This window comes from Dunckerocampus dactyliophorus, chromosome 4 (genome assembly GCF_027744805.1).
Source record: "Dunckerocampus dactyliophorus isolate RoL2022-P2 chromosome 4, RoL_Ddac_1.1, whole genome shotgun sequence".
Classification (NCBI taxonomy): Eukaryota; Metazoa; Chordata; class Actinopteri; order Syngnathiformes; family Syngnathidae; genus Dunckerocampus; species Dunckerocampus dactyliophorus.
In genome coordinates this window covers 29430123-29451993 of record NC_072822.1, presented here as the reverse complement: position 1 = coordinate 29451993, position 21871 = coordinate 29430123, and the positions used below count along the sequence as shown (strand labels likewise).

General features: G+C 43.1%; 2 protein-coding genes across 2 annotated transcripts in view; both read right to left on the bottom strand.

Moving 5' to 3' along the window:
- Positions 1–6148: 6148 nt before the first annotated feature.
- si:ch211-158d24.4 (uncharacterized protein LOC560966 homolog) lies at positions 6149–12107 on the bottom strand. The gene is made up of 4 exons (XM_054773019.1): positions 11789–12107; positions 9109–9139; positions 8982–9038; positions 6149–6702 (listed from the first exon to the last, which is right to left on the bottom strand). The coding sequence occupies exons 1-4, from the start codon at positions 11978–11980 to the stop codon at positions 6281–6283; spliced, it is 702 nt and encodes a 233-aa protein (XP_054628994.1). The 5' UTR covers positions 11981–12107; the 3' UTR covers positions 6149–6280.
- A 1118-nt stretch (positions 12108–13225) lies between these two features.
- Positions 13226–21871, bottom strand: part of si:ch211-158d24.2 (multiple epidermal growth factor-like domains protein 9) — a 62715-nt gene continuing 54069 nt past the window's right edge. Inside the window, exons 5-6 of the mRNA XM_054773018.1 lie at positions 18846–19115; positions 13226–17692 (exon numbers count right to left, since the gene is read on the bottom strand). Of these exons, the coding sequence (XP_054628993.1) occupies positions 17196–17692; positions 18846–19115 (767 nt within the window). The 3' untranslated portion in view covers positions 13226–17195. The remainder of the gene's footprint in view (positions 17693–18845; positions 19116–21871) is intronic.

Here is a 21871-nt window from a genome sequence, read left to right as displayed (position 1 = left end):
CCAGGCATGACGCGGCTGCCTCTTCCTCCCCGGAGAAGGTGCAGCCCGCCGAATTAAGGACGCAAGACAGGAGACGCTCACTCCTGTCCTGCAGGGCGTGACAACAACTGGTCTTAAGATTTTGATCAGGAGTGTACATATGCAGAGAAAGTCCGACATACAATATATGCTTTGTGCTATTATTTGTTGTTGGTTTCAACATTTCTGCTTTTTGTCATTGTGCCTTTCGCTGTATTTTTTAATCATTTTTGCTGTTTTTAAGTTTTGTTTCTGCAGTGACGCAATGACAAATAAGCCATGGGCCGCAGATGGCCCCTGAGTGCAGCTCACCCCTACGCCCCTACTTTTTTGGCGTCGGCTGCATGAGCAAACCGCAACTATTTGACTTGTCGGCTCAGTGTAGCGGGCGAGGATGCAGATTGAGGAGAGGAGCTGGTCAATGTCCTACAACAGTCAGCCCTTAACAAGCGGTGTCGTCGCGGCGCAAACATTTTTATGGACGTGCACGTGTTTGGAGTTACATTTGTGCCTCAGGCAGACTTTGGGTCCTACTAACATGCAATCACGACTGTTGTGTGCTCAGGCACATTGCTGCATGCTGCATGTCTCTCCCTCCCTCTCTCGCTCCACCTTTTTGCACATGCGGCTGAGTCGGTGTACAAGACGAGCCGATGTACTAGGGTACCTCCGTCCGGGTTTTGGGGACTTTACTGCTTGCTGGTGCTTGCGGGTTGCTGCCTGGATAGCGGCGAGACGTACGGGCGTGTTTAGTGGACACAATGTGTGCCTGTTGGTCGCCAGGAGGTGAGGGAACTGATGTGATAATACCTTTTTTTCAAAATGTTCTCGCGATCAACCGGTAAAGTCCCAAAGATCGACTGTAGGTCACGATCGACGGGTTGGCAAACCCTGCTCTACGATCTTGCAGAAAATGGAGGGTTGGATATTATTCTATAGTTAGCTAAGACGTATGGATCAAGGCTAGCTTTTTTAAGAAGCAGTTTGACCGCAGCCACTTTGAGTGAGTAGAGCCACTTTTAGTAGGGTAGACATGAAATCATGACTGTTAAGAGTGGTAGGGATGGAGGGGTTGATGGTGCTGGGACACTTTGTTAACCTAGCAACAGTGCTGATGAGGAATTTGTGCTTATTTTTGTTTTGTTCAATTAAAGATGAGTAGTAAGCTGTTCTGGCATCACACACATGGCCTTTCTATCATTTTTAAGGCTCTCTTTCCAGGCTGAATGATTTCCTTGTGAGTGGGTGGAGTACCATTTCCTCTCTAATTTTTGTGTTTTACGTTTCACGGTTATGGGAATTTGTTTCGGTTCCTCTTTTTTACTTTTAATGGGGCGACAGAGTTGAGAGTTTCTCATCGGAGGGAAGTTGCGGTGCGTCATTATCCATAATCGTGACGACGTAAGATCCTCGTGATGTACTTACTTTTCACACTCTGTGATTGGCCAGTCACACACAGTGACCGCCCCTCCCAGGACAGGCTCGCTGGCTGCAGAGCCTGCCTGAATTGTGTGTGTGTGTCAGGGCTATGCAGTGGAGCATTTCACCCGTGTGAGTACGCTTTCCCACCCTTTCATCCACAGTTTGCTCCTGAAATAAGTCCATGTATATAAATCTACAAGTCTCATACAACCTTTCTTTATTCACATCGGCAACTCTGGCGTTGACACGCGATGACGCCTCAGCTGCACATGATGTACTTATAGCTAATGTCATTGCGCAATACGTACCCGGAACCCAGTCGGTCCCGCGCATGCAAATTTTTAGCTAATTTTTATGTCACTTGCTGTGGTAGTTATTTTTAAATTTTTAAATATATGAACATAAATGGCCAATAACCATACTTCATATATGTAATATGTTGGGAGCTTATTTTAAGAGTGACTCTTGTTAAAAGACTAGCATGTGGATGTTTCTATCGTCTTACGACGTCCACCAAGACTGAGCTACGTAAAAACGTAAACGTCATATCCGGTTACATTTAACACACATAAATAAATAGAATAAAACACACAAAATGCAGAGATATTTCAATGTAAACAACCATAAGCAGAGTGCGATGATGGATTCATCGAGAGGATTCAGCTGGAGGTTTTTTTCTACCAAACGTATCTTCCTAGCAAATGCTTTTGGGTGTATTTTTTTCAGTGTCGAAAAAAAAACTAAAATGACTTATGGAACAAAGAAAAGAGGGCTTATTTGCATTAAAAGAGAAAGTGATGAAGCCTTTCTTTCGTCATGCATTTACTGTGTAATCCCAACAAGAGGCTTGCCGGCGGAGAGCACCTTCTCTGCCCGGTGTGTGTGCACCGCTGTGGAGGCCTGCATCCAGCCTTTGCTTGTAGCGGGGGTCATTTAGTGATAGTGCTACGAAAACACAGCATGGGCACACTCATTAGTAACGCTGCCCCCTCCCTGTGAAATATGTAAACCAGGGATGTCCAAAGTACGGCCTATGGGGGCCATTTGTGGACCGCATTTTTTATGGGCCTGTGAACGGCACATTGTGGAAACAAAATGAAAAATAAAGCTGGAAAAATAAAAGTAAAAAGCATGAAGTGACTAAGAAAAACCTGAAAGTTGTAAAGCGTTAATGCTAAGAACGAGTGAGCCTTCCGCACATACACAGTACACATCCAGCTGAATAATAACCAATACACATAGCAACTTCTGATCATCCATGTCAATTTCAGACTTCAAATAATGTACCGATTTAAGACCCGCCTATTTCTGGTTAAACCACGCCCACTTCCAGTTGATGCTCTTTATCCTCTTCCGAGCACAGATACGGATACGGATCATTTAGATGGGTGAACAGTAGGGGTGCAGCGATACACAAAATTCACGGTTCGGTTCGATATGTTTCAGAACAAAAAAATGTATTTCCTTGCCTTTTTAATTTGAATTTGAATTTGCCAACATTTTTCAAATTGTTTTCATTTTTCAACCTCGTCAGCACGGTATGAATGTGGGAGGCAGAGCTCAGTGGCTCTGTGCTTGACAATGCAACCTAAGCCAGAGTAGCTGATCACAGATGCACGGACCTTTCAGCACAGAGCGGCGTCAGAAGTTGATCAAATAAATATGAAACTGCGTATTGTTTGATACAGGGGTCACGGTTCGGTACGCATGTGTATCCAACGGTTCGATACACATGCACGTATTGTTACCCCCCTAGTGAACAGATACAGATACGGATAGTGGTGTACTCGTCCATCCCAAGCAGCTTCATCCGCCACCTGGGAGAACCCTGTTGCATCTAATAGTGAAGTGGATGAGGAGGCTAGGCCGTCGTTGTTTATGTCCACAAGTCACCCACTGTGATTATTTTATCTATGCTAATTACTAGACTTGATAGGAGCTCTGGGAAATCAGTTAAAAACTGGAATAGGGGCTAAGGGGGGCGGCACACAATGACAAGTAGTAAGTGCTTATGTTCCTTCTGGGCTTGGGGGTGAGAATACTGACAACTATGCTTTCAAATGTTTGATGATGGAGTTTAGTTTTGGGTGTACTGGTAGAGTTGAGTGAAAGATGGCTGCGACTCCTCCTCCCCTACCAGATTCTCTGGGGATGTGGAAGTTAATGCGAGTGGGAGGACTGGATTCATTTAAGCGACCGCATTCTTCCGAGCCGAAGCAGGTGTCCGTTAGACAATATTGGTTAATGTTATGGTCTGAAATCGATTTATTCACTCAGACAGCTGTGTTTGAAAGCTATCTGATGCTTAGAAGTCCACATTTAATATTTAAACATTGCTGCCCTGGTGAATCAGCAGTTTTTATTGTTATTAGGTTTCTATGGCGATGTGTAGCTTTAACAAAAGTTTGGGGAACCGAGACAGTCTCAATACGATTATTATTAACTATAGATAGATAGAATTAGTATCTGGATCAATTTTGTTTACTAATTTCAGACATTTATGGTTCGTGTAGAGGAGGGGGCGTGGCTGGCGTAGGTAAACAGTCAGCGCAGGTCGCTTTGTATGACGAACTGAAGATTAGCTGATAGCATGTAGCTTCCTTTTTGGTTTGGATGGATACTATCTTGCTTAAACACAGACGAGCGGTTCCAGAACAGATTGAAGTTGTCTATGAAACGAAGATGTCGTTCTATGCAAGTGGACTGCAACCTGGTGCAACCCGGGGCCCCTGCCAGCTGTGGGGATCGGTCCACTAATGAATACGACCTTAACGGGACTGCTCAGGAAGTCCAGGAGTTTATCAAAGTGCATTTTGGTCATCTCCAGCTGATGGAGAGATGTGTCGTCGGAGCCCACATGGATTACCACTCGTCGAGAGGTACAAGTGGATGAGGGCGGCGAGCACTGGTACTGTTGCACTTGTTCAAACTCAATTTGGTTATGTAATAAGTAACACAATCAATTCATGCGTCACAAATAGCTGCAGCCTGGAGTAATAATGCAGTATGTGATTGATATATTCATATGCTTTCAAGGGAGGCAGGTCGTAAAGCAGAGAAAATACAAGAACGAATAATATTTGTCCATTGAACTGTTTTCTACATGTATTTTCGGAATGATTCCACTCTTAACATTTTCTTAAGTAAAAATCGCTGAATTTGCAGACAAATAAAGAGAAGTGAAGCTTTCCGGCTTAGCTTGCGAGCCCTTCCTGCCATCTGAGTGCACACGGCATTGGGTCACGGCGTCTGCCAGTTTCTGTTTGTCAGCATAAGGCCAATAATGTCATGTTGTCAATGATGATGACACCATGACTTTCTACAGCCCGTGCAATGTGGCATCATTGTTCTTGCTAATCACACAGTAAAACACATAGAAATGTCATACGGGAGACACACCTGCAGTATCGCTGCTGAGTGGATGACTGCCGTTTAGATATCAGTGCATAAAAACGCACCTCATTTGACACGAGTAACTGCAGCGGCTTTGTGACGTTTGAAATCATTAATGATACGGCCATTATTGGCAAAGTCATAGCAGCATCGTGGTCTGCATAGGAACATCTGAATAGGATGGTGGCACACTTAGCTTGGCTACAACACTCTTGATTGTGAGTCAAGTCTCATGAAGAATAGAATGCTGCTTGGTGGTGAAACTTTTTAGTCACCACCTACACTCAAGGAAGTGCAATCTTGTGATTTTGTGTAGGAGGACACATGCTTGCACATACTGTACTAGCAACTCTTCTTTTCTTAAGCAGTCAGACATATCTCATCACAATCAACTCAGTCCTGCTTTCAAAATATGCTTGTCGCTGTCTCTTATGTCCCCATAGGCTGCGCAGTGTGACGTAAACAAAGAATAACAGGAGCGTAAACGTGACTATGGGTGTTACTTCATGTCTGCAGGACTCTATAACGCTAAAACCCGTATTTAGAAAGTCATAAACAGGTTTTCTATGCTTAACTATGAAAATGTTCTCTTTGTTAATATTGAAATTTAATTCCTAAATTCACTTGTTGTGGTCAAATCTGGAACCAATTAACTGCGATAAATGAGGGATGACTGTGTAATGAATATAAATGCAGTGGAACCTTGATTAGCGTCATGAATCCGTTCCAAAGGGTCCCACTCCCAAACCTACTCTAATCAAATCCATTTTTCCCCTAAGAAATAATGAACATGCCATTAATGCGTTCCAGAAAGCCAAATTTGTTAACCCAAAACACGTTTTTATAGTCATGATCAAGACATGAGGTGAGAAACTCGACTGAATTGAATAAATAACTCATAGCAAAACAAAATGGTGCTCTAGGATCTTGTTGCCACGTCGTGTCTTTGGCAACAATCACGTCTTCAATGAAAGTAAAAGTAACCTGAAATGTTCATTTATCCCTTTATTCACGTGTACGCTAATCAGAAAACGTACACTAACCGAGGCAACATTTTTACTTTAACCAAAAAACACGCTAACTGAGGCGTACACTAACCAAGATTCCACTGTATTAAAAACATGTGTCACCATGGGTTCTTGTGGGTTAACCCTGTAAAGTTGATTTTTTAAAAATGTTTTTTTCTTGTGTTGAAATCTGGACAAACTGCAGGTCAACCAGCATCCTGGAACACATTGGGTTTGACTTTAAACATAATGACACAATGCAACACACACAACAAAGCTTATATGACACATCTTGGATTTACCATGAGTACAATAACATCATTTCCCATAACAAGCAATGCAAATCCAATGAATCCCATCCAGACAGCCCAAAACGTCAACACAAAAACACCCTTAATACAGTATGTACAGTACATACAAGGCGATTGCAATGGACCAGGTTACTCAGGGAGAAGTCGGGCCCCGAAGAACACCAGATATTCTTTGGGAGCAATGAGATGGGCGTACGTGGATGTCACTCGCAGTCTGCTGTTGGCTTCCAAGGAAAATAAGGCTGCGGTGTAGAGAGACTTACTCCACTGCTCTGTGCTGCAGCTCACTGTGTCGACTGACGAAAGGAGAATCTCATCCCTTCTATAATTATCACGGAAAATCCACACCGTGTTGGCCAGCTTCACACCACCAGCATCACATCGGAAGTCAGCCTTACTCTCGTAGGTGATCTGCAAAAAGACTCGGTACATGCCTTTCCTGGGCGCCACCAGGCTCCCGTTGGCGTAGACGAAGCCTCCGCGACAGTGGGCATTCCCGCTCTTACTCTCCCATAGGAGATATTTCCCGTTGGTTTTGCTGCCAAAAGGAGCTGGAAGGAGGAGAGTGGAAAAGCAACATTTACTTTCCTTCTGAAGATTGCACGCTAATGAACAAGTACACGCATGGAGCTTGGAACTTTCTATCTACTCAACTATCTATCTACCTGTTTGGGTTGTAATGGCGCATGCACTGTGGATTCACAATTCAGCATTCACAGTGCCGCAAATTTGCCAATTTTGGGTCATTGTGATTTTTTTCTCTCCGAAAATAGGCCAGATTTTCCCCGCAGAAAATACATCTCATTCACCATACGTCGGTAATAAGTGATAAATATGTGATGATACCGTAATCCCTTCCTACTTTGGGCTTTCAGTTTCACAGCCTCCCTGTATCACGTTGTTTCAAAAATATTACTGAATGAATCGTGTTATTTAGAGGGTGAATAAGGCCTGTTGGTACAATAGAAATATGCACATTTACAGTAAGCAAATTTCATGTATTTTTACCTAAATTAAGCATTTCTATGCATTAAAAAATGGCTAAAAGTAGTAAATTACAAATGTAAGACCTTCAGAAGATGCATTAGAAGATGTTATGATGATATGTAGTATTCTACACTGGTCACTAGGGGTCAGTAATGTTACTGTAATGTTGGGTGAGACGCACAAGCACCAGACTTGATTGCCGGAACAACATTGCAGGTTTGAATGATCTCGCAACAGGCACGGTAATCCCTAACACGGGCTACTGTTGCGGCTGCAACCCACGCCAAGCTAACGCTCAACTCTCAACCCCGACATCACTTCCTGTCCGCTAACACCGGAACACATTTACAGCAACACAAACGAGCACAAGTCTAATTTATGTCTTATATGTCTTATTTTGAGTTATTATCAGTTTGGTTTGGTTTACTTTATTTCGAGCATGCATATGTCCGAAAAGGAGTAGGAAGAAGCAGAGCTTATTTAATCCTACCCCCTCTTCATATCACGTCCTTGCTAATACAGTACATACATGTGAATACATACAAAGACATACAACATACATATGCACATACACAAGTACACACATATGTACAGTACATATACAGTACACACATATACAGCATGCAGGCACACACACATGTTTACAAAATATATATATTTTCTTTTGTCCCCTTTTTTCTCCTTTTCATTTCCTTTTCTCTTTTCCTTTTCTATTTATCCTGTCCTTTCTCTCCTGTTGATATCCACATCCTCCTCCTCACATACCCTGCGAGTGACGCTGGGTTTGTATGCAAGACTTCCTTTTATTAATTATGTTGAGGTTATTGCTATGGAATGTAGTCCTTCTCGTTGCATTGGTCGTCTTGTAGGGTGTTTCCTCCATTATGCTTATTGTCATAGTAATATGATCTTGAATACGCATCCATATCGCTGATATCTCGGACAACAAGCACTCTTGCGACTCCTGGACCTCCTCTTAGTTTGATGTCGATTTTCCCGTTAGTTTGTTGGTAAATATGTTTACCATGTTGGATAACAGGAGTGTAAAGGTGACAATGGGGGTGTTATTTCATGTCTAGAGGTCTCCAATAATGTTAAAAAAAAACATATGTTAAGGTCATAAAAAGGTTGTCTTTGCTCTAACTACCAAAATATTCCACTTATAAATCATGAATCCTATTTCGCAGATATTCACTTATCATGGTCCGGTCTGGAACAAATTAACCGTGATAAATGAGGGATTACTGTACAGGTAAAATACACAGCACACATGTACCACTGTTAGAAAGCCCACAGTTTTTAAATGTGTATTTCTTTATGCTTCACTTCATTATGTTTTTTTGTAACACTTTTACATTTTGCACTTGGTTCAGTGGTCCTGAACACACCACCATTATGTGCTGTGGCCATCTTACATTATCGTTCAGTAGTGGTGAGTAGCTGTATATTTTATACTTTAAATACACGTGTGAGGCATATTTCTTATTGATTATACTTATCATTTAGGGGTTGTGTTGCTGGCGTACGACAGCAAAAGGGGACAGAATGATGAACAGCAGGCTCTCACTTCTCATTGAAGAAAATGGTGGCCATTTCCCGACTCGTCTTGTCATTTCTTGTGCACGCCAGGCCTCTTTGTGTTGAATGCAGTGACAGTAACCGTGTTGGAAGTGCATGAGTCATATATCAGATTGAACAAGTATTCGAGTGAGCGTTGTAAGGAATGCAGCTAAGAACAAACATGCACTTCCGACTTTAGTGGACTTCATATCATGCAGTCTTGTTGTGTGTGTGAGTGATGAAGCGGTCACTGTCGTGTGCACGGATGGCATTGGGATGATACCTGTGAGCAGCGCACTTGGATTCTTGTCTTCGTCCTCGCGCCGTTGATGACGGAGGTCTGCAGGAGAGATTTATTAAGTGGCGTTTCACACCAGACACGCAGAGTGGAGTAAAACACAAGTATTTACCTGAAACGTGGCTGTCAGCATGCACTGTACACTGGAATGCAAAACAGTCAGCAAAGTTATTAATTTGTTTGAGAAGTGAAAGCTCGCCTATCAATCACAGGACACATATTCACAACACTTCCCGCGCACATTCTCACCTTTGGACAATTTAGAGTCTCCAATCAAAGTACATGTTTTGGCCACACAGAAATCCCATGAGATGAAAGAGTTTTATCCAAATGATTTAACGTTAGTTAAGGGTTACACCCTGAACTGGTCGCCAGCCAAAACATGTTATGTCCTAGACTTGTTTTTCTTATTGCTACTTTTTCTTGGCCTTGTGGAATTTGATTTATTACCGCTTTGTTTCTATTTTTCAGATTTTCTCGGGGTTGGTGACGAGGAGGCAGAGCCAGGAGACGCACCCTTAAGCCTGTCTTTTGTTCTTTTCATTTTGGGTTTGTTTTTGTTGCAGGCCTCAGGCCTGGTACTTTGTCCTTTACCTATTTCCGTAGCCAAAGTATTCTGAGTATATTTTTTCTATTTTTGCTTCATTCGTTTCATCTCCTGGTGTCTTTCCTTCTGCCACCTTTGTTTGTCAGTACTCCATAGTATTCCATCCATCCATCCATCTTCTTCAGCTCATCTGAGATCGGGTTGCGGGGGCAGCAGCCTAAGCAGGGAAGCCCAGACTTCCTTCTCCCCAGCTACTTCATCCAGCTCCTCCCGGCGGATCCCGAGGCATTCCAAGGCCAGTTGAGAGACATAGTCTCTCCAACGTGTCCTGGGTCTTCCCCGAGGCCTCCTACCGGTCGGACGTGCCCTGAACACCTCCCAATGGAGGCGTCCGGGAGGCATCCTGACCAGATACCCAAGCCACCTCATCTGGCTCCTCTCAATGCTGAGGAGCGGCAGATCTACTCCGAGCTTCTCCCGGGTGACAGCGCTTCTCACCTTATCTCTAAGGGAGAGCCCAGCCACCCTACGGAGAAAACTCATTTCGGCCGCTTGTACCCGCGATCTTGTCCTTTCAGTCACGACCCAAAGCTCATGACCATAGGTGAGGGTAAGAATGTAGATCAACCGGGAAAACGAGAGCTCTGCCTTTCGACTCAGCTCCCTCTTCACCACAATGGAGCAATGCAGAGTCCACATGACTGCAGACGCCACACCGATCCTCCTGTCTATCTCGCGTTCCATCCTTCCCTCACTCGTACACAACACCCTCAGGCACTTAAACTCCTCCACTTGGGGCAGGATCTCATCCCCGACCCGAGATGGCACTCCAACCATGGACTCGGAACCATGGAATCGTGCTGATTCTCATCCCAGCTGCTTCATACTCAGCTGTGACCCGATCCAGTGAGAGTTGAAGGTCACGGCTCGATGAAGCCAGCAGGACCACATCATCTGCAAAAAGCAATCCTGCAGCCACCAAACCCGAACCCCTCAACTCCCTGGCTGCGCCTAGAAATTGTGTTCTAAAAGTAATCGGTGACAAAGGGCAACCGTGGCGGACTTCAACCCTCACTGGAAACGGGTCGGACTTATTACCGGCAATGCGAAGCAAACTCTTGACTCCGGTCTTACTGGGAACGAACCACCTGAATTAGGTGGTCCGGTGTCCCATCTTCCCGGAGTACTCCCCACAGGATTCCTCGAGGAACACAAGGCCACAAAACACATGTAGACTGGTTGGACAAACTCCCGTGCACCCCAAGGACCCTGCTGAGAGTGTAGAGGAATTTGTCCACCAAAACTGGAAGAATGTCAGCGAAAAGCTCTTAAAAAGTCCGAATAATAGTAATCATGATTAATAAGAATTACTGAATGATTCATTATTGAACTATTCATTCAGTAAATTCCATTATTATGAAATTGCATTCAATTATTTAAAATGATCACTTATAAAAATAAATTATTTAAAAATAAATATAAATTTTAGCATTTAAAATGTAATAAGCATTATAAATTAAGCATTTTTGAAAAAAACAGAAGCCTTTTCACAGCACAAACACTTCAGTAGGAAAAAGTGAAGCAAACAGCTGAAGGTTATATCATGAATCTTTTCATAAAACGATATTTCCAGGCTTCCCATTATGGAATCACAGGAGTGCCAAAATTAAAAGGGAATACGTGTGGAAATAGAAAGCGAATCAATAATACAAAAATATACAAATGTAGTCATTTGCATGCTTTTGCATTTGCCATTACCAAATGAAAAAACACAAATGGAAAAGACAAAGACAAAACAGGAAAAGCGACGCCAAAATGGAAAAAACAAAGACAATACAGAAATCATTCTTTTGTCTTTGTCATGACTAAATGCAATGACAAAAAGACTTGGAAAAGACAAATACAAAACAGGAAAAACAACAGCAAATTGGAAAAAACAAAGACTATACAGAAAAAACAATGAGAAAATGGTAAAAGTTTATTTGTATATTTTTGTATTATTGATTCTCTTTGTATTTCCATACGTATTCCCTTTTCATTTCGGCACTCCTGTGATTCCATATCCAATGGGACAAGTATCGTTAGCACGAAAACTCACTGCTTTTTGGATTTGTATTTGTCAAGCATAATGCCCCCCTTACAGCAGATGGTCCCGAAAAGTCCACATTTTCAGTGAATCTGCACCATCAGATTCATTCAAATGTTATTTGATTGGGACGATACCTCCAAGCTTCAAGACGCCTACCTGGGTGCCAGGTGGCTGGGGACAGCCCCCCCTCAGAGCAGCCACCACGGCCACAACCACAGCTACGCTCAGCAGGAAGAAGCTCAAGAGGAGCAGAGAGCAACTGGCCCCTTGTCTTGTTTTTCTCTTCAACTGAAGGGTTTCTTGAGACAGGCTTTCCTCCATGCTGGTGCTCCTGCTGCGCTGTTCCATCCACGACTCCCGTCCACAATCTCCATTTATGAGTTAGGACTCGCCCACGTTGACCTTTTATGGGAATGACTTTCTCCTGTGGGTGTGTGTTTTACACACAGTTGGAAGTTGACTCTCACGTGGCTTCATTTTGACAGCGAGGCCAAGGAGAAAAGAATCCGCCCACACTGGAATGACTTCCTGTGTGAAGTGAAACCTGAGACCAGAAACAGCAGCCTCCAGCCTGTGTGGAGTGTGCAGGTGCTCTGAAACGTCATACAATATGTAAGTAGTATGTACCCCAGCCTTGTGAGAAGCAGGGCAATGGGGGCGTAACCATGCAGTACTCACTAGAGTCATGGGCTGGGCTTGCAGCCGTCGTCTTTTATGACCTGCGGGACACAACCTGCATTGGGTTCAAACATCCTTCCTGCTCCTTCATATCCCAACATTCTTTACCTCTGTTCAGCCCTGCAAAAAATGCTAGCATTGCTGTGTAAAGCGTGGAGAAGCATACGTATTGATTTATATTTATTGATGGCCTCCAGTTCTCCTCATTTGGCTTACCGCACCTCATCTCTGCTATCATTATTTCACCTGCCCTCCCACAGGACGTTACATTGGGTCATCACATCAAGACTTACATCTCATCAAATAAATACATTCAACCTTATAAATACATATAAATATAAATACACATAAATATAGATCCTTAAAACCTAATCTCTACTGTGGCGTTTGCCCCCTTCCTGATTTCTTTGTCACACTTGTTTGTTTCAGATCATCAAACAAATTTAAATATTAGTCAAATGAACACAAAATGCAGTTTTTAAATGAAACTTTTTATTATTAAGGGAGAAAAAAAATGCAAACCTACATGGCCGTGTGTGGAAAATGATTGCCCCCTAAACCTAATAAGTGGTAGGGCCACACTTAGCAGCAACAACTGCAATCAAGTGTTTGTGATAACTTGCAATCAGTCTCTTACAGCACTGTGGAGGGATTTTGGCCCACTCATCTTTGCAGAATTGTTGTCATTCGGGCACATTGGAGGGTTTTCCAGCATGAAGCGCCTTTTTAAGGTCATGCCACAGCATCTCAATAGGATTCAGGTCAGGACTTGGACTAGGCCACTCCAAAGTCTTCATTTGTTTTTCTTCAGCCATTCAGAGGTGGACTTGCTGGTGTGTTTTGGATCATTGTCCTGCTGCAGAACCCAAGTTGGTTTCAGCTTGAGGTCACAAACAGATGGCCGGACATTCTCCTTCAGGATTTTTTGGTAGACAGCAGAATTCATGGTTCCATTTATCACAGCAAGTCTTCCAGGTCCTGAAGCAGAAACAGCCCCAGACCATCACACTACCACCACCATATTTTACTGTTGGTATGATGCTCTTTTTCTGGAATGCGGCGTTACTTTTATGCCAGATGTAATGGGACACACACCTTCCAAAAAGGGTAACTTTTGTCTCGTCAGACCACAAAGTATTTTCCCAAAGGTCTTGGGGATCATCAAGAGGTTTTCTAGCACAATTGAGACGAGCTTTAATGTTCTTTTTGTTCAGCAGTGGTTTTCGTCTTGGAACTCTGCCTTGTATTTATACACGATTACCGTGTTATGGTGAATGAGATGTGTTTTCTGTAGAAAAAAAATGCAATGCAAATGTGTCAGGATCCACTGTATTTACATCTAACGTAACAAAAAAGCGCAAATATTTATTTAAAGCAGAAGACAGGAACACAGAGGCAGTTCAATTTTTTTTTTTATTTGATTTGACTTTGGGGTGTTATTCACATGGTTTCAATGTTTGTTTTAAGTTGGCGGTGCATTCAAGTCCCCCATCTGCATATATGGTGATGTTGACTGCCAAGAAGAAAGAGGAAAAGTATAAAAAGCCAGATGGTGCCCTGGTGAGTGACAGTGCACACAGTATTATTCTACCTCTACCATGAGAAGCCTACTATTCACATTCATCTGTACACGTTTACACACAAGGGAAGAGCCGTTACCTGAGGAGTTATGTCTCACAATTAGCATCACTCATTTTTTCTAGGGGTTAAAACAACAAAAAAACACTTTTGATTGAAAACTTTTCCAAGGCCAAATTGGAACACCGACCTCCAGATTGCACAGCTCACATGCTAACCACTAGTGCGCACCGTGCACCCAGGTCACATTGCATTCGAAATACCCCAAAGGGTTTCCACTGCTAAGCAACAAACTCACAACACTTTTGTTTTCCTTTTTTGAGTCCAGGTTCGGGCACCGTTTCAAAAGTACTGATTTGGCACTGATATCTGGTATCTGAACGATACCTAATCCTACTCACTTGTGTAAATATACAGCTATCGCTCGTTCATCGCGGTTAATTGGTTCCAGCAGTGGTGTGCAGTCAGGCCCAGCAAAGCCTTCTCCGCTGGCCTAAACGCGATCAGAAGCACTGACATACATTTGAAACTTCAATTCTCGTACAGTCGTCCCTCGTTTATCGTGGTTAATTGGTTCCAGACGTGATAAATGAAGTAGGATTCAATGTTGATAAAAGGAGTATTTTTGTAGTAATAGCATAGAAAGTCTGTTTTTGACTTTCTAAATATATTTTTAACATTATTACAGCCGTGTAGACATGAAAAAACATCCCTCTAGTCACCTTTACATTCCTGTTATTCATTGTTTACACCACATTGTGCAACTCTTTCGCAGGGACTCGAGATGGCCGCCAGCTAGCAAGCTAGCGAACTAACCACTTAACCTTGAATTTATTTCTTCTAAACTTAAGAAGCCCTTACCACTTCCACACGGAATGGGAGGATAACTTTTTTTTTTTCCACGCTATCGTGTCGGACATGCCATGGCTGACTTCATGCAGTGTTAAGGTAATGTCTCATTACTGCCACCTAGTGGCCAGAATACTACATATCACTTATATTTCAATGTTTTGACTAATCATAGACCATAGTCGAGGATGAAGTAGCCATCATTTATTTATTAATTTCTGAAAAAACGTGAGGGGGTGATCAGTGAACCACGATATTGCGAAAGACGACAGTTCCATGAAATTGCATTAACTTATTCAAACAGTCAATCATTTTCGTTGAGTAGTGTGTCTCTTGGCTGCAGTGCTTCAAGTATGTATGCAAGGTGTATGCTTCCGTGTTTTTATCCAGTCAGATTTCAGCTTCTATGTGTTGCCGTATAAATGTAATCTGCCTGAGACCTTCAGAATCAGGAGTGTGGCCCATATCACTTACCCACTATTAGCAATGTTTTTGTTTTTTTTAGACTACGGATTCGCCTTTCAGGGCCGGCTAGCTGGCCCACAGTGACATCAGCAGTGGCTGATTGGCTGATCACAGCAAAACTGTTCAACAAGCTAAGTTATGCAGAAAAGAAATTCACATCTTTGGTGAGTTGATGTATTTTACTTCTAAGCTTTTATATGTTTGTCAAGTAATTAGATCAGTATAGATTATCAACTACTTCACACCTATAGTCACCTTTACACTCCTTTTACCCAATATAGTAGACATAATAAAAGGAAATAAGCACTATAGGACATAAATAAGACTCGTGCTCGTGTGTGTTGTAAATGTGTTCCCCAGGGGAGCTGAGTGGAGGGCGAACAGGAAGTGACGCTGGGGGTTCAGAGTTGAGTTTTATCTTGCTGTGGGTGACGGCCGCAACGGTAGCCCGTGTTAGGGATTATTGTGGCTCTTGTGAGATCAAATCTGCAATAAAAGCCTGTTGTTCCGGCGATCAAGTCCGGTGCTTGTGTGTCTATCCCAACATTACAGTAACATCTCTGACACCTAGTGACCAGTGTAGAATACTACACATCACAATGTCTTTGAATGCGTCTTCTGAATGCCTTATATTTGTATTTCACTTCATTTAGCCATTTTTATGCGTCAAAATGCTTCATTAAGGCAAAAAATATGCAAAATTTGTTTAAATATGCATATTCTTGGACTAATAATAGGCTGTAGTCAAACATGAAACAGCATGATTTATTAATGAATATATTTTTGAAAAACTGCCGCAAAATTAGAAACACAAAGTGGCAAGGAGTTACTGTACATTCAAAACAATACTATTTTATCATATCGAGCCCACAAAGCATGCTGGATAACTTCCTGTTGGGGAAGTGTGCGTGTGGGTTTCCCAGCATGCCTTGCGGGTTACCAAGTAGTATCAAATCGTATTGTTTTGCATGTGTATCTGTGCATAAGTGCCCACGAAGTCTGTGTGGTGCAGTTGTATTGCGTTCCATTTTATTTGCAAACATGCGAGGGATCGTACTGGGTTCTCGTCTTTGCATTTGGCTAGCATGTACTTGCTGTGGCAAGAGGACAATAAGGGGTGCATTTTGAATAACACGTAGTTGAAATTGTTTATTCGTTCTCAAATTTTGCGGAAATCCGTCGCAGCAACAGAGAACTTGAAGCCAGGTTGTTCGTCGTACTTGCACACCCCAACAAACGGTATCCGTGGCAACACAGGAAAAAAAACATCAACATTTCACAGCATCTTAGTAGTGTCGGCGGTAACCAATCAGCAGTTAGAGAGCAAATTGGGCGTGAAAGCAGTCTGGTGGTTAATGCGAGCGCTTTGTAAGCCACTGCCCTGCAGCGGTGCTAGATAGTGTGTTTATCAAAAGCCTTGGAAAGAAACACTCCTCCAGGATACGTCAGGTGTACTGGCATGCTTTGAGAAAGAAAGTAGGAAGCTATAAACAACAGATGCATGAGCCAGCAGCCGTCATTGTTCCCTCTCTGGAAAAAACACACATAAAACTATACATCAAAAGAAAGTCAAGCGCACGTGAGATAAAACACTATGAATAAACACGTCATACATGTGCAGCATTTCTTCCCAACAATGGAACCAATAAATAATATATAAGGGAGTAAAAAGTCATTAAATAACAATCATTGTCTCCGTTTAAGACGGCCGTTTGAGTGATCGCGTTTCAACTCAAACAGCCAAAAGTCAAATATTTGAAAATGCTCCTTGAAGTCCTCTGATTGGTGTTAGCAAAACGGCACATCCTTTGGAGAAACAAGACATAAAAACACTTTTTCTTTGGACACTTCTCATCCACAAAGGGAAAACTTGCCGTCAGTGTGAGTGGAGTTGTGAAGTGCCGCAGACAAGCAGTCAGTCAAACACCAGTGAGCTTTGGATTTCCAGCAGCGATGTGTGATGTGTGAATCTAAGGAGTCCGGTCCTGGGGTGCTAAGCCTTGTAGCAGTTTCCCTGTGTGCTGAGCGCTAGCTGACCGTTGGGCGCCACCTCGTTGGCCTCGTCCTCCAGGAGGCCTGACACGTCGGCGTTGGGGATGCTGTCGTGATAGCTGCTGAAGCTGATGTTGTCCTCTTTCAGTTCTATGGTCCAGAAGGGCGCGTTGAGCTTGCGGTTCTGGTATTCTCTGTAAGTGTACACTCCTCCGACGAAGCCCAGCAGCACCACCACCACAAGGATGATGACGGCCAGGATGATGATGTTGAACTGCGTCCAGGAGACTTCGGTCAGGGATGCCGTGGTGTTGTCCGTGGGGCTGCTCAGGCTGGTCAGCATGGCCTGAGGCGTGGCGGCCGTGCTCCGGTTGCTGCTGGAAGTGGAGGCGGATACGCCTCTCGCTCTGGTGGTAGTCGGACTGCTGAAGGAGGAAGTACTTGAGTTGGGGACCTCTGTTGTGGTTCGCACTGCTGGTGGGGGAATGAGCTGAGGTGCTGAGGAGACATAAGCATTCACATTAGAAGTTAGAACTGCAAACATGCACAAATAAAGCAACAATATCATTGTTTTGCTAATAAGAAGTGGCCCAAGTACAGTAGGAACCAGAGTAACAGCTGACACCTAGTGCCCATTAGGCCTAACTACACCTTTGCTTTGTACAGTACTTGTATGTCTTTTAACATTTCCCAAAATGCAGCAGTTTTGTCATGCCATCTTGGACACTAGTGGCAATGGGTTCTCAGGTGAAAGCAACAAAAGATCCAGAATGGTGCCTTCAATGCACCTACAAATACACCACCATAAACATCACTTACATACGGTACTTAGTGTACACATGGGCCCAGTCTACTAAGATCCCACATAACTCGATGATCACATAGCTATCATAATATTCCCCAGGAAACTGCTGTATTTTGCCCATCTTTCCCGGAGCGTCTAATCTAACCATCCATCTATCCATCCATCCATTTTCTATACCGCTTCTCCTCTTTGCTGGAGCCTAGCCCAGTAGACTTTGGGTGACCCTGGACTGGTCGCCAGCCAATCACAGGGCACATTTAGACAACCATTCACACTCACATTCATACCTATGGACAATTTACAGTTGCCAATTGTGGGTTTTTTTGGAATGTGGAAGGAAACCGGAGTACCTGGAGAAAACCCACGCGTGCACAGGGAGACCATGCACACTCCACACAGAAATGCCCAATGGAGAATTTAACCCAGGTCTAACTGTTTGACTTTAGCGACCTTTACGTAATTCATGGGGAAAATGTTGTTGCCAGTGTAAAATGATGACATATATACGTAGATTTTTTTAGGACTGTCAAAAGTTAACGCGTTAATAACACATTAACGGAAATTTACTTTAACAGCACTTTTTTTTGTATGTATGAATTGTATCGTATTGTTTGTTCACAGTATCGAATGGAATCATTCTGTTTTCCATATATATCATTTTTGAACGGTATCTTAACCCGTGCATCTAGCTGCATATTGAATCACTTACAGAGATTTACCTTCCTACTTATTATAAACATCTATCTGCGATTAATTATGAGTTAACTATGGCCAAAATGTGATTAATCAAATAATATATATATATATATATACACACACACACACACAGTATGTGTGTATACTTACTTAGACGGCTGCAGTTGTGAGCTCGGGCGTCTCCCGTGAATCCTGGAGCACAAAGGTGGCACCGGGCCCCCGTGGTGTTGTTCATGCAGCTGAGGCAGTGGCCGGTGTCAGGGTGACAGAGCTGGGTTCCACGCTCAGGGTCTGCATTCCCACTGCAGTCACATGGCACGCACGCCCCAGATGCTTTGTAGAAGCCTGCGCTGCACTGGTCGCACAGCGGGCCGGTGTGCTGGTGAAGGCACTGTTCACACACTGGGGAGCCGCTGGGATCTGAACGAGAGCAGACACTACATGTATGAAGCATGCATTCATCTGATGATCACTACCTTCTTGTTTTACGGTGGAACCGTTTATGGCCACGCCCCTTATGTCCACGCCCCTCAGACTTCCTATCTGATGTCGACAAAACCAAAAGGCAAAACCAGCCATTGCTTGCACATTTACTTGTCACTTTCGCTAAAAGATCTTTTGTTTTTGTGCATATTTTCATTTTCATCATTTCAACATTTGCACAACAAACGCTGTGCAAGTAGTCGCTGTTATCGTTTTATGCTGCCTATCCCAGCTCGGCGTAGGATAGGCAAATGTTTGAGTCCCAATGAAACAGCACTACTTGGTTTGTGCTTCAGGGCTTAGAAATGCAAATACACTAAAGACACTAATCCCTCGCCACTTTCCGTTTCAAATTGTGCTCTTAGTAGCAATTTTCAAAAATATATTAATTGATGAATCATGCTGTGTCATGGTTGAATGTGGCCTATTATTAGTCCAAAATATGCACATTTTAATCCATTTTGTTTGCCTAAATAAAGCATTTTCAAGCATATAAATGGCTAAATGAAGTAAATACAAATATAAGGCATTCAGAAGAGGCATTGAAAGATATGATACACTGGCCGTTAGGTGTCAGCGATGTTACTGGAATATTGGGTGAAGACACACAAGCACCAGGCTTTTATTGCAGGTCAGAATGATCTCACAATAATCCCTAACATGAGCTAGTGTTGCGGCCGTAAGCCACGCCAAGCTAAAACGCTACTCTGAACCCCCGACGTGACTTCCCGTCTCAGCTCTACTACCACACATTTACAGCAGCACACAATAGTCTGATTTATGTCTTAAATGTCTTATTTTCTCTTATGATGTCTACCATATTGGGTAATAGGAGTGTAAAGGTGGCTAGAGGGCTCCAACAATGTTTACAAGCGTAGTTAGAAGGTTGTAAACAGTTCTTCCATCAGCTTGATATTTGATCCACATGAAGGTTTCCAATATTCCTCATCAGCGGCACCTGCGTGCTCAGCTTCCTCTCACAACCTCTAGGTGGCAGCATGATACCACAAACCTGCCATGCTTGCTTGCATGAACAGACAGCAACATATGACACAGTTATGAGATCAGTTACTGAAATGTTGGAACATAATGTATTTATTTAGACAGATATTCTTTATGACTACCGTGAGGGAAAAAGATGTCACAGCAGCACATTCATTCATTCTTTGTGGGGGCAGAGTTACCTCCTGTCCTGGCTGCAAGTTTCCTCCATTTCAACATGTTTTTTTTATGTAAAAACCGCGAGCCCGAGCACAGAATAAGACCGTAGGTTCCCCATATGGACAGCTTGTACTTGAAGTTGTACGACATCCCCATCAGCAGTGTAGTGCATCAACAGTGACTCCCCCCCCCCCCCCCCCCCCCCCCCCCCCCCCCCCCCCCCCCCACTTTGTCCCGTTTTTTTGTGCTTAAGAAAGTAGTTCCGGCTGGTTTGGTGGCGTCACATACTGTAAGTAAAGCATTCTGCTTCCCAAAACAATATATGTTGAAAAGAGTAATACATTTGCATCACAAAACCGTTCACCCAAAATCGCTCGCCACTATTTCCTCTCCGTTGGTATCACAGCACGCTACCGCCAGCTGTCAACTGTTTAGCACATTTCCCTCACCGACTTCACGTTGTTTCCTGCTGGGTTAGTGAAAGTAAACGTTAGGGATGTCCCGATCCACAGTTTTTGGCTTCCAATCCGATTTTTTTTTACAATCTTTCCGAACCGATCCAGTCCCGATCCTTTTTTTTTTTTTAATGTACAGTAAGCTTTTGTTACAAACATCAATTTGTGGAATTGACTATGGTTATGAAAATAGCTCTTCAAAGCATTAAAGATGATGCAACCAAAGTATTACTGAATTTACTTTTTTGTTGGCCGTGTATGGTAAATAAACGTTGCTATTGATGACTAACGCAATGAAAAACTGTCTTATTTTTGGATAAACAGTCCAAAGAGAAGCGAGAAACGGCACACGAAGGACACAGTAGCTCTGCGTCTTGTAAACTTAAACCCTAGAATGATTTAATTGTTAGAATTAATATCAATCAAACATTATCATTTATTATCATCATGATTGTAAAATAAAATGGGGTATTCCTGAGATTTTTTTGGGAGGGGTGGGTTGAAAAAAAGTCGCACCAATTCTGTGCCGGATTAGCAAATTGCTGCATGTAGACGGGAACAAGTCACTGAGTGAAAATGATGTAATACACAAGCACACCTACGTGTGGCGTTGTCAACAAACACGCGGGTGGAACTACGTGACACACCAAACCATAGAAGAAGAAAGAAGGCATGTTCGAACTGATTCGGGATTGGTTTCACCTGGCTTGATTAATAATCAGTGTCTACTCATTCGACTTGGGCTTTGTGCAACCAATTAAGCCTAGACGCTCTCGTCTCGGGTTGGTTGAGCTCAGCTCAGTCATTTAGCGTGGATGTCGGAATCCTACGTTTGTGCAGTTGGCTCCAGGTTTGTATTCCACCATAGATTATATGGTGATGGAGGACAGCCAACATGCTGTGTTCTTCCTTCTTGATGGGACTGTTTTCTTCTTCCCATTCCATTCCTTCCACTGGACATATGTGACAGTACCAACACATGTTTTTCTACTGTCAACAACTAAGACAAATCAGATTTCATTATGCAGGCACAGATACAATATGGGATTTTTGTGCACATTTGTATGTGGCACAAAC

Coding starts and splice junctions, on each gene's coding strand:
- si:ch211-158d24.4 (XM_054773019.1), bottom strand. CDS start 11,980: ATGGAACAGCGCAGCAGGAGCACCAGCATGGAGGAAAGCCTGTCTCAA. Junction 9,039..9,108: donor TGCTGACAGCCACGTTTCAG/GTAAATACTTGT, acceptor TCTCTCCTGCAG/ACCTCCGTCATCAACGGCGC. Junction 6,703..8,981: donor TCCAAGTGCGCTGCTCACAG/GTATCATCCCAA, acceptor TCCTCCTTCCAG/CTCCTTTTGGCAGCAAAACC.